We start from the raw sequence: 12,858 nt of genomic DNA, 5'->3' as shown, positions 1-12,858 counted from the left end.
ATTCTGGGCCCAGCCCACAAAGCCTTCTCCTGCCTCAGCGATAATTTTTTTTTTAAATCATGATCTGCATATATGATGACAGCCCAGAGTCTGACCCTCAACCAGCTAAGACCTGGAAAAATGTTACTATTTCAATTCACAGCTCAGGCACTGGAGTTTGGGGTGTCTAGTCCTTAGCTCCCTAACCTGTACACACAGATAGGGATTATAGGTGTGCACATCCCTGCGTGTGTGTATGGAGGCCAAAAGTCAATATCAAGCTGTCACCTTCTATTCTATTTACTTATTTGAGGCAGGATCTCACTATAATATAACTCTGATTGTCCTGGCACTCACTATGTAGGCCAGGCTGGCCTTGAACTCTCAGAGATCTACCTGCCTCTGCCTCCTGAGTACTGGCATCAAAGATGTGTGCGCCACACCTGGCTTCCACCTTATTTTTTGAGGCAAAGTCTCTCACTGAGCCTAGAGCTCACTGGTTTGTCTAGGCTGGCCAGTGAAACTCAGGGATCCACCTGCCTCCAAGTCCCCGGGGGTGACAGATGTGTACCACCGCACCTGGCTTTTCACATGGATGCAGAGGTCTGACTTCCTTTACTATCTCCCCAGTCCCTGTCAAGACTCCCTCCACCTAGTTGCTAACACAGTAGGCCATTTATTCCATGTCACAGGCAATGTCCTCCCCCTTTTGAGGGCCTTCGACATGAGAACTCACATTGTAGATGAGGGAAGCATAAATGTACTGTCCGAGGTGGGCGGTTCTAGTGCCTAAGGCCCACAGGGTACAATGTATACACACGTAGATGAGTCGGCAGACAAAGGAAGGACAGCACAGCCGACACCTCAGCCTTGCCCCTCTGCGGACAGAAATGAACCTGGACTCTTGGGAAACAGGACACCCTCACAGTACACCATGATCCCAGCATGTCCTAGAGATACGTGCACACAGCCTCAGGAATGACTGTGCCAGCTGTCTCCCATTTCCCATAGGGAAACCATGGCACCCAGAGTTGGACAGAGAATCAGGGATGCCCAGCTGCCCTACGGGCACCATCACAGGCTACCTTCTCTGAGAAGTGCAATTCTGCACCTTAGGTCCCGGCTGTGGCTGCTACGTGTCCTCAGCCTCTCCATCCGTCCCTGGCACAGACGAGGGGTCCCGGCTTCGGCAGCTGGGTGATGCCAGATCCCACACTGTGCCTTTGTACTCTAAGCCAGCGCTCACCACAAGCTGCTTGGGTGAAGTCAGCTCCAGGAAAAGGAGAACAGAGACCAAGGATAAGAGAAAAAATTCCCAGAAGCCAGGAGGCTAGAAAGAAAGGGCCACAAATCCTTCAGACTCAAACAGGATGGCCATAGCCACCACCTGTCCCATCGCTCCAAAACTCAGATTTTGTCTCACTTTTCCTTTTTTTTTTTTGGAGATAAGGTCTCATGTACTGAAGGCTAGCCGTGAACTCATTGTTAAGAAAGGATGGCCTTGAGCCTCTAATCCTACCTCTACCTCCTGAGTCCTGGGATTACAAGTGTGCAAAATTATGCCCAATGTACATAGTGCTAGGTATGGAATCCAGGGTTTAGTGCATGCTGGGCAAGCACTCTACCAACTGAGCTACATCCCCAGCCCTCTTTTTCCTTCATTTCCATGCACTCCAGGCTCCAGGCTCCCCAGTATGCCTCACCTCTCACGTGAACGGACATTCCTGCTCACCTGGCCTGCCTGCTCCCTCACCACCTGAGGGCAAAACTACCTCAGTTCACCAATTGCTGGGAGTCCTGTGATACTTTTAATTGTCCACCTGGCGCAGCCTAGAGCCACCTATGAAGACTGCCTAGATCAGGCAGGCCTACCGGCATATCTGTAGGGCATTGTTTTGGCTATGCTAATTGACATGAAAAGACCCAGCCCAGTGTGGGCAGCACCAGTCTCTAGGCTGTGCTCCAGACCATGTAAGAGTGGAGGATGTGAGCTTGGCGCTGTGTTCATTTGTTCTTTCTCTGCTCTTGACTGGGGCTATAATGGCACCAGCTGCTTCCACTTCCTCCTTGACTTCCCCACAGTGATGGGACTGGAATCTGGAACTGTCAGCTGAGGTATATCTTCCTCCCCCTTAAAGCTGCCTCTGTCGGAGTATTTTGTCCTGACAGAAAAGGAAACCAGAATAGGACCAGCGCTCGTGCTGTCTTGGGGCTCACTGCCTCACTGACAACCTGAGAGCAGCTCCCAGGCTTTCATTCTCCACAGACACCTGACCAAGCCCTGTCCCAGACACTGGTGCCTCTACCCTGATTGTTGCAGTAGCCTTGAGGTGACATGAGTGATGTTCCCCCCAAAAAATGCCACATCCATCCAGATACCAGAATGTGACCTTATTTGGACACAGGATCTCCACAGGTATGACTGGTTACCTAGTGCCTCCTCACAAGAGGAGGGGACACAGGGAGACCACGGAAGAGAGTGGTGGGAATGGTGTGAGGGGCTCAAGAAAAGGACCAGCTAGGGCTGAAAGGAGGAGGATGGCTTCCATGGAAAGCTCTAAGGGTGCAATTCCTCACACACCTACCATGGGGCCTTTGCACTGCAGTTCCTCTGTGTGGAATATTCTCTGGTGACAACCCCTGCCTCTCTCCCACCGTATCTGCAACTCGGCTTCACTGTCACCATGGATGCCATTATCTTAAAGACAAAACTAAAACGGCAGCCACCCCTTCCCTCCTGCACGCACCCTTCCCTCCTGCACGCACCCTCCCCTCCTGCACGCACCCTTCCCTCCTCGGCACAACATCTCCTTCAGGGAACTTAAGGCTACATAATACACCGTTTAGGATTCCCTGGCTGGGCTATCTCTGTGAAAACAGGGACATCTCCCCTGTCCACTACTGTGCCTGCCCAACACTGCTCCCCTCAAGATGACAGGCTCTCAACACAAAGCCACTGACTGAATTCATGAGCCAACCATTTAATAGGAACAAAAACATAGAAAGTCAAAATCGCCAAGTCCCTCCGCAAATGCACAGCTTCTCAGAGAGCCAGCTTGTCTGTTCCCAATGCAGTCACCTCCCATAACACCATGACAGCTCTTTTGCAGGTGGCCAGAAGCTGTGAGATGCCAGCGAGGAAGGAGACAGATGGCACATGTACAACACCCCACACTCCTCCCTGTCTACACAGCCCCCGGGCAGCTGCTGCCAGAGCGTGGCAGCCTCGCCCACCAGGAAAGCTGCCTGAGAAGGAAGGGGGGGGCCTCTTCCTTTACAATGCCCCCTTCACTTTCCTGGCTTCTTCCTGCCTCCCAGGACCCCTTCAGAGGCAGGAAACATCCTCCAAGGGTGGAGCCTGAGTAGCAGGGACTAGAGTAGGACAATGTTGCTGAAAGACACAGACCAGGGTGGAGAGCGAACTCCCTGTCTCTGTTCTGCCCAATACTGTTTTATGAACACAAGAGCAAAAAGCAAAGTTCAGAGGTCTAGAGTAGGGAAGGAAGGACTGGACAAAAAAGCTTGAAGGACTAGAGACAAAAATGGAAAAGTCGGCCAATTCGTTTCCCTAGATGCTCACTGGCCCTGGAGGCAGTATGAACTGACCACCGAGGGGAAACATGGGCAGTGTTCACATCAAAGGCCTGGGGATGCTTGGCAGGGGGCTTGTGCACAGAGGAGGAGATGATGGCTCGGGGGACCTGTGGTGCAGTTTAGATCCCCAGAGCCTGGCTCCAGCTCCTCCACCATACCACCCAGCTGTTGACTCTATGCGCTGAGCTCTGTACTCCCATGGGGAAATGGCAGCACAGGGTGTCCCTGGCCAAATGTGCAGGTACTCGGAGGTCAGAGTGTAGGACTGCTGCCCTGATGAGCACCCTTTTTCTTTTTCTATTGTTTATTTGTTTACTTTTTGCTTTCAAGACGGGGTTTCTCTCTGTAGCTCTGGCTGTCCCGGAACTTGCTCTATAGACCAGGCTGGCCTGGAGAGATCCACCTGCCTCTGCCTCCCTAGAAGTAAAGGTGTGCGCCACAACGGCTTGGATGACAAGCTCCCTTTCCAAGCACAGAGAGATATTTGGCATCGTGAAGTCCCCAAATCTACTGTTGGCAAAGATGCGGGGCGGCTAATGTCTTCTTTAGCTGGTCACAGGGCTAACCAGAATAAAGCCTACCTTTTACCAAGCATTGTGGTATGTATCTCTTATCCCAACACTATGGTGGCTGAGGCAGGCGATATAATAGTGTGGGCGACAGAGTAAGATCCTGTGTCAGTAAGTGGGAGGCAGGACAAGCAAAATGGCTCGACAGGTGAGAGCGCTTGGTGTACAAGCCTGAAGACCTGAGTTCGATCCCCAGAACCCACCTTGATCCCTTACATCACTTCAGACCAGAAGTTGGCAGTTGACTCTAATCTAGCCATTGCCTGTTTTTGTAATTATCCCAGGAATTCCCAGATGGGAGTTGTGGGCAGTTCAGGCAGACTGGGGATGGACAGAGCAAGTAAGGGGGTTGGGAGGCACTCACCAGGAGGAAGGCACGCACAGCAGGGACCTTGTTGAGCTCCACCAACAGCCGCAGGGCCTTCTCATGGTTGCTGCAGTACTCCTCATACACACAGAATTTGTCCTTCTGCGAGACAAGAGCAGAGCTGTGAGATGCAGGACATAGGCCGAGGCAGGAGGATGGGACAGCCTAGGGTCTTCAGGTTCAGGCCTCCAGATGAGGTAGCTCTAGCTTACTTTGGGACCCGGTCCAGTTGCCTCACGTGTTTCTAGAAGCCTGAATGACCGTCTGGGAATAGGTGCAACACATCTCAGGGGTCCAGGGCATGGACTAAGCAAGGGACCCCAGGCCTGGACATGAGCTCTTCTTTTCTCACTGTGAACCTGAAGGGCCCCTTGTCTCAGTGTCCTCAATAGCAAGGTGGTCCTAATAAATGTCGGAGTTATTACAGCAGAAGGCTAACTCTGTTGACCTCTAAGTGACCCCGAGCCCAAAGTTGGGACTCCTTCCAGTCCAGAGGTCACGAGAGTCCCTACCCATCAGTCATTTTCCCAGACCTGGACACAACACAGCCCTTTTAACAGGAATCTTTGAGCTAAGCATTCTTCACCCCAAAAGGGTCACAGAACCAGCCAAACCCCAAACAAGGATGTCCTGGGGAGGCCCCTGGGGGATGGAGGCCTGCAGAGCCTAGACCTCAGGTAGAGGATGGACCAGAGACCCTAGGAAACTAAGGAAGGAAGAGGTGGGTCTGCAAGGCAAGTGGCTCATCCTGTTTCTAAAGGAGCCCCACTGTCCATGCTTCCTACAGAGGGGACAGGAAAGAGGAAGCCAGAGGAGCAAGAGGGGGGACCATTTCCTCCACAGACGCCTGGGAGGGAGACAGAAGAGGGAAATGAAGGAAGGACGGGGGTTTCAAGACCAACAGGAGACCCAGCTTGCCACACTCACGCCGGCCTCCACCGATCTGAGCACACATCCTGAGGGTCAGCACCCACAGCCAGAGGGATGCGCCAAGCGCTGGGTTAAGGCCACTCTGCTCTCTCGACGAGTGTGGACAGTCACCTCCCCATAACCTTACCAGGTCAGTACTAACCCATCCGCCCAAAAAGCAAGAAAAAAAAAATCATCACACAGGGCCTGATGGGGCAGAACCAGAACCTAAAAGCTCATAGCCCTCCCTTGCCAGCCCTTTCTCAAGGTCATAGCACGGGACAGGGATGGTAGCTTGGGGCAATGTCCAGGGTCAAGCCGTAGTCCACACGCTAAGTTCTAAGTAACCCCGTAGCGTCATGAGAGGCAGCAGTGATGCTAGCCAGGCAGCTCCGCCTAAACCTTGGGTTCTATGACTAACAGGTTCCTGACACCAGGATAGACTGGCATGTGTAAGCTGAGGGGAACAGCCTATTTCAGAGGGCGGGATTCCTCCCCCTTTCCCTGGTTTGGGGACTCCCCTCCCTAACTACCCGATGGCTACATTCCTGAACGCAACACTGGTTGATTGTTGAGTCTTCCCTTTTGGTTGACATAAATGCTTCCTGTCATTCTTGCCAACCTACATTTAACCCTTTCATCCAGGACCTTCTCCACTGGTGAGATCTCCCTCTACCAGCACAGTTCCATCTCCCTCCCCGTCTCACTCATGTTTGAAATCCTAGCACTGCGTCTCTGACCAGCGCTGACGAGCTGCTGGAACAGATTCCACCAATTTCATTCAGTCAAACCTTGCCCTGGTGGACATCCCAGTGGGTCACTGACTTCTATTCTCCCCATGGGAACAGTCCATTCGCCATCCCTCCAGGATGCTCTGGGATGCCTTCTGCAGAATTTCAAATCCCTGAGCCCTCATGAAGGGCTGTTACACGCCTCTGCAACCAAACTTGGACGGATCCAAAAATGAGACCTTTTTAGTTACTGCCAACAATCGGGTAAAGTGGAAGGAAGTTCCCCATGTTCAAGTTTTTTCTCTTCCTTGCTCCAAAACTTCTGTCTCTGCTCGCTCTCCCAAAAGTTTCAAATGTACACCAAAAGGGAATTTTCTTCCTAGCCTACTAACTTCGTCTTCTGCTCATACATATGTTCCAGCATCCTTCCAGGTTTCCTACATCCAAGACAGTGCCAAAGCAGCTACCCACAGGTGCTCCAGTCCAGCCTCACAGACTGCGCCAGCTGGACCTGCATTGCCCCTCCTACCCATAGATGTTCTCAGACGTCGGACAGCAAACACAACAGCCTGTTCTTCCTGGACTTGGCCAACATTTCAGCCTTTTGACCACCTAGCACCACCCCAGTGTCAGCAGGAAGCAGCTAAAGATGATTAATTTCTTCATCTCTTATCCATTTATTATCAACAAAAGGCTGGAATGATGTGCTTCAGACCCTGGACAGACCACTCCAGATTCTCCCAGCATTCTCCAGTCCCCATCTGCTGCAGGACATGGCTGGCATACCCTGAACTTTCAAGGACAGGGGCTCTTCCCTTCCCTTCCCCATACAATCTGGACATTTTGTTGCTGTTTCTCTCCACCCCACCCCCACCCCCACCCCCTACACGGCAGCCAAGAGCTTCCAATGAACCGACATTTATATACTTTAATTCACCTTGCATGAAAAATAATCCAACCAGCATCCTCATTTTTTCAATGTCAGCATATAAGCCGCTTCACAAGCCTGCCTTCAGGTTGCTTAGCAACCTCTGACACCATCACTTGCCCCCTACCAGGTGTGGGTCCAGGATAAAAAGGACAAACCCACCATCCCTCGCTCTTTTACTCTGTCTCTCTTACTCTTGCACTTTCTCTAAGGGCGCCCCCTTTTCTGTCTCTCACTGTCACTGTCTCTCTACCCTCGTGACCCAGTCAGGTCCCAACTCTTCTCTATTCCCTTTCTCCTCAGGTAATCTCTCCATATTCATATCTGTTGCAAGCCATCTCATTTTTAATATCTAACAATAGTGTTCTGGGAGAGACATAAGGCCTACCTCATGTACCAAACACCAGCTGGAGACCAAGTATTTAAACATATGATCCTGTGGAGGACATTTCACATTACACCTTCCTGACCCTTGCTTTTGTCTGTCAGTATCTCTATGGGCCGCACAGGCTCAACATAACGAAGTGACACTTCCCTGTCTACCTCCATCTACCCGACAAGGAGTCAGGCCAGAAGACAAGAGAAGGTCTGGCCCTTCCCACACGCCAACCACAGTCAATGGCAATGAATCTGGAGCTTGCTGGCAAGCACTGAGGACTTCTAAGGACTCAGAGACAGGACACTGATTGATTAGTAATGTCTGCCATGGGTGCAGAGAGGGAAGTAAGGGATAGGATACCCTATCTCTGACAGTCTACAAGGTGACCCCTTCCTCAACCTTCCAGAAGAGCAGGGCTCAAACTTGCTGCCTAGAGCAGCCAGGAATAGCAAGTAGCACTGTGGTGGTTAGAGTAAGAACAGCCCCCCATGGGCTCATAAGAATCGAATACGTAAGCAGAGGCAGGCTGATCGCTGTGAGTTCGAGGCCAGCCTGCTCCACAAAGCAAGTCCAGGACAGTCAAGGCTACACAGAGAAACTCTGTCAAGGCTACACAGAGAAACTCTGTCTCAAAAAAACCAAAATCATCATCATCATCATCATCATCATCATCATCGAATACTTAGTCACACTGAGTGGCACTACTTGAAAGGATTAGGGGGCGTGGCCTCGCTGGAGGAAATGTGTTGCTGGGGGTGGGCACTGAGGTTTCAAAAGCCCAAGCCAGTCCCTGTGTTACTCTCTTCCTGCTGCCTGCAGATCTGCATGTAGAACCCTCAGCTACTTCTCCAGCACCATGTGTGCCCGCAGCCTGCATGCTGCCATGCTCCCCGCCAAGGAGAAAATAGATGCAACCTTTGAAACCATGTGCAAGCCCCAATTAAACACTTTCTTTTATAAGAGTTACTGTGGTCATGGCATCTCTTCAGAGCAATAGAACACTGACTGAGACAAGCACACTCCCCTCCTAAGTCCCAGCAGTTGAGTCACTACTCGCTGCCCAGCCACTGTTCAGGCCTTGGTCTGCAGATGCCAAAGCCCTGCTCTGGCAGCATCGAGTCCCCGTGTGTAGCTTGTTTCTTCTCGATGGGCAAAGGAGGTAGGTGTCTGCCGGGAAGGAACAGACATACACATGGCTGTACACACAGATGTGGTGGGTGGGGACATACAGCAGTGAGCTAAGAGAAAGATCCAGCTACCAGGGGAGCCATGCAGATTGTCACAGCTGTGAGAACATCCAGGAGAAGATACCATCAGCTCCAAACCACAGCCAGGAAGACCTAGGACAGGACAAGGGCAGGAAGCAGCTGGGTCATACAGACGGACCCTGAAACGGAAGGGAAGAGACAGGCTCCTCCTGCAAGGGTCCTCCACCTGTCACCTGTTCATACATTCTGTAGGCAGAACGGGTCCACCGGATTCAAACTCACCACCCCTCAGCCGACCACAACTCTCAAAACAAAACACACCATCCTGGGCTTGGTTAAAAGCTCCACCGGGCGTGGTCCATGTTGTCCCACCTCTCCACACAGCCTTAGGGCCTCCCTCTGCCCTTGACCAACCAGAACACCTTCCTCAAGGCCACACTACCTCAACCCAGAAGAGTGATACTTAGGATATGCCCAGCTGAACTCCAATTTCACATGCACAACTGGCCATTATATAGTGCATGTCCCCAATACTGCATGTGACACTCAAGAGACCTGGACCCTTACCTGAAAAGCCAGCCACCCTATGTCCTATGTTCCTGTTTGCTACATCCAGCAACTCAGACCCTGAGCAGTTCCTAGAAACATCCTAGTCACTCAATGACGTCTGCATCTCACATCCATGTGAAAGTATCTCTGTCACTCTTCATACCGCCTGCCTAACAGGATGCCAGCAGAAGGGAGCAGCTCTGCCCTGCCTGGTGCCACAAGCTCACACTGCTGTGCCTGGCACTCAGATTTCTACATGTGTTTCAGGAGTCAGTGTCACTTTCAACAGTGGCAGATCCCAGCATCAGAATGTCTCAGGCCTAATCCCAGGTCTGACACTGACAAGTTACCTAAACGTAAACTATAACTCGGTCTTTCTGGGTCTCTGTTTCTCCATCTATAAAATAGGTAATGGCAGAAACCACCTTCAAAGACTACTGTGAAGTTTTGAGACAGGGGTCCCACTCTTTAGCCCAGGCTAGCCTTAAACTCACTTCATACTCCAGGCTGGCTACACACTTGAGGCAATCCACATGCGTCAGCTTTCCCAGTGCTGAGAATACAGGTGTGTGGCACCTCCTTAGCAATCCTGCAATTTTAGCAAGCTGGTATGCATGGAGCACTCAGAACAGCACCCTGCACAGAGGAACGGGTCACTCAGTGCTGTCGATGTAAATTCAATACACAGTGGTTGGCTTGGAGGACTCCAGTTCTTTCTAAGGACTGAGTAGGTGGCAGGAAGATCTGTGCCCTGGTCAATTCCTACTCTGCAGCCTAGATGCTCCCTTGGGTTCCCAAGGAGGTAAGGATGAGGAACAAAACTAGATGCAGCCTTTGGGGCTAGAGTGGATGCCACGCTGACCCTGTGGGTCCACCAGTCACAGCATGGTGCAGTCCCCTAACCCTGACAACCAAATCCCCTCTCAGAGTCCCAGGTCTAAGAGAATGACTGCCTGCCCGCCAGTGGGACCCCTTCACTGCCACTGTGCACAGCCCCCAAGGCTGCCCTGATTCTGACACCCTCTCAGATGGGGCCAGCTTAGGTCTAGACAGGTGTGACACTTGATCAACTTCATCTGCTGCCCCCATGAAGCCACCTGCACACCTGCCTCCAGCTACTGTAAAAGTCCCAAGGCATCATGACTCACCCCCTCCCTCCCGGCGCATGGGGGCAGAGAGGGTGACAGTGCTACGTTTTAAATTGAAACATGATTTGAAATTAAAAACACTGACTCACGTTGAACAGCCTGGAGGCAGCAGCTTTCTCAGCTGCTGGCACGGCCCCAAGGAGGGGTTCAGCCAGGTGTGCAGGTAATGTCAGCGTCTCCTCCATCCCGTTGTCTCTATTTTTTTTTCTCCATTTTCTGAGACACAGCCTAAATAGCCCAGGCTGGCCTAGAACTGCCCGCTCCCCCTACCTCAGCCTCCCTCAGCCTCTCAGAGACTGAGTTTACGGACCTGCACCCAACACAAGAATCATGGGGTGGCCTTGGCCTGCCTCAACTACGCAGGCTGTCACCTAAGTACCTCCGGTCTGCAACAACAGCCACCCACTGCCCCCTGCAGCAAGGACACCACGCACCCTACTAAGTATATTTACTCAAGGAATTTAAATGAACCAATTTTAAAGGATTTCTGCAGTAACCCCAGCAGGCAGCCACAGAGGCAGCTACTGGCTGGGTCACTGTTCACAATCCAGTTCTGTTGTCACTCACAGGGAGACAGCCTTGGGTTGGCGCTTCCTCTGTCTGCTGGTCCATGTATCAGGAAGGTGAACTTGGGCTTGTCTCTTATTCCTGTTCTCCTTGGTTTTTTTAAATTTTATTTTATTTTATTTATGGCAGGGTGTGGTGGCCCCACCTTTAATCCTGGCACTCAGGATTGGACAGATCTCTGAGTTCAGAGCCAGCCCGAGCTACACAGCAAGTTCCAGGCAGCCAGAGCTACACAGTGAGACCCTGACTCAAAATGATGATGATGATGATGATGATGTGTCTATATGTGTCAATCTGTGTCATGGCATGTATGTGGAGCTCAGAAAACAATTTACTTGAGTCAGGTTTCTCCTTCTCCCACACAGGGATCAAATGGTGGTTACCAGGCTCGGCAGCAAGTGTTTTTACTTACTGAGCCATCTTACCTGCCCTATAAGGACAGTACATGAAGTGAGCCATAAGATCTCTACTCCTGTGTGACCAGTACTATAAAAGGGGGCCTGCCAAGGGGACAGCTTAAAATGTTCTAGGGTCTCAACCTAACGCTGCGACCCTTTAATACCGTTCTTCATGCTGTGGTGACCCCCCTCAACCATAAAATTATTTTCGTTGCAACTTCCTAACTGTAATTTTGCTACTGTTACAAACTTCAATGTAAACATGTGTTTTCCGATGTTCTTAGGTGACCTCTATGAAAGGGTCATTTGATCCCCAAAGGGGGTCATAACCCACAGGTAGAGAACCACTGTTCTAGATCAACAAAGAGACTGGCGTGACTGGGTGAGGGATTAGGTTCCAGGAAGTGGCAGGCCTGCAGCGATGTGGGGGTTTTATTATGGGGAAGTGGAGCCATGTAGAGTTCTAGAAGAAGGGAGAAGCAACCAAGTTTGTACTTCCAAAGGGTCTCTAGCAGCTCAGGAGACAGTTTCCAAACTCTTCACCCGGGAAAGAAGATCAGCAGCTACCGAGGCCCAGAGTGTCATAGTAAGTCCCCAAGACCTAGAATGAGGCCCAGCAGGCTGAGGACAGGGAACTCTGCCCAAGTCCATGCCCCATAGACTCTTGGGAGGTAGCTGAGAGAGCTAGACCACAGGAATGGGCACGCGGAGGCCCTGCTCAAACTCAGGTCCTACAATTAAAAGACAAGCATTCTTACCCACTGACCCATCTCCCCAGACCCCATACTCACAAATTTCAAGAAAACATTCCCAAGTTCGTGCTGAGATTGAGGCTCGGGGTGCAAGCAGTACTCCAGAGCAGCCAGAAAGTCCTTATGGACCTCCAAGATGTCCTCGATGTTAGAAAAGAGGATCTAGAAGGAACCAAGAGGCCAGAGTCAAGCAGGGCTCGGAGGGAGCAGGGTCCTCCCCAGAACAGCCTATACCCCAAGGTGCATGAGCAGGCATCAAAGGGTGAGGTTCCCCTGGGCCAGGCAGCTGCTGTGGGCTACAATCCTATCAGCAGCTGAACCGGAGGTTCAGAGAACAAGAGTTGACATCCCAGCCAGCCAGCTAGCCATGGCAGTGCCAGAGCGTCACTCTCTGTATGCAAACACTGCCATACTTGCAAGCTTCAGACATATCTAGCCTCAGGGCAGCATGCACCAACAAGTGCGTTCACATGGCTCTGCTCCCACAATAGTGCATGGTGGAAGGGGAGGACCAGGGGACCAGAGCCTACACCTCCGTTTCTGCCATGCCTAGAGCAGCCAAAAGCCTACTCCCTCCTCCACCCCAGTGGGGGCTGCTTGCCACACAGAGAAGGCCAGGAGAATCATGTGACCATCATTTGCTTTCCCTATGGCCATTAAGTTCACATAGTTGAACCTGGTTATGTTGACGGTAACATTCTAGACCTTGCTGTTATATTTACTTTGTGAAAGGGCTGCAAAAAAAATAAATAATAAATAATAAAAATTTAAAAGACAAAC

The 12,858-nt window shown here is 51.3% G+C and overlaps 1 protein-coding gene across 1 annotated transcript in view; it reads right to left on the bottom strand.

Moving 5' to 3' along the window:
- Nucleotides 1-12,858, bottom strand: part of PREX1 (phosphatidylinositol-3,4,5-trisphosphate dependent Rac exchange factor 1) — a 165,093-nt gene that overhangs the window by 84,562 nt on the left and 67,673 nt on the right. The window contains exons 3-4 of the mRNA XM_084775034.1: nucleotides 12,118-12,240; nucleotides 4,507-4,611 (exon numbers count right to left, since the gene is read on the bottom strand). Coding sequence (XP_084631160.1) covers nucleotides 4,507-4,611; nucleotides 12,118-12,240 — 228 coding nt within the window. The remainder of the gene's footprint in view (nucleotides 1-4,506; nucleotides 4,612-12,117; nucleotides 12,241-12,858) is intronic.

This window comes from Acomys minous (genome assembly GCF_964271855.1).
Source record: "Acomys minous genome assembly, chromosome: 3".
Lineage (NCBI taxonomy): Eukaryota > Metazoa > Chordata > Mammalia > Rodentia > Muridae > Acomys > Acomys minous.
This window is presented reverse-complemented; position numbering and strand designations above follow the sequence as displayed.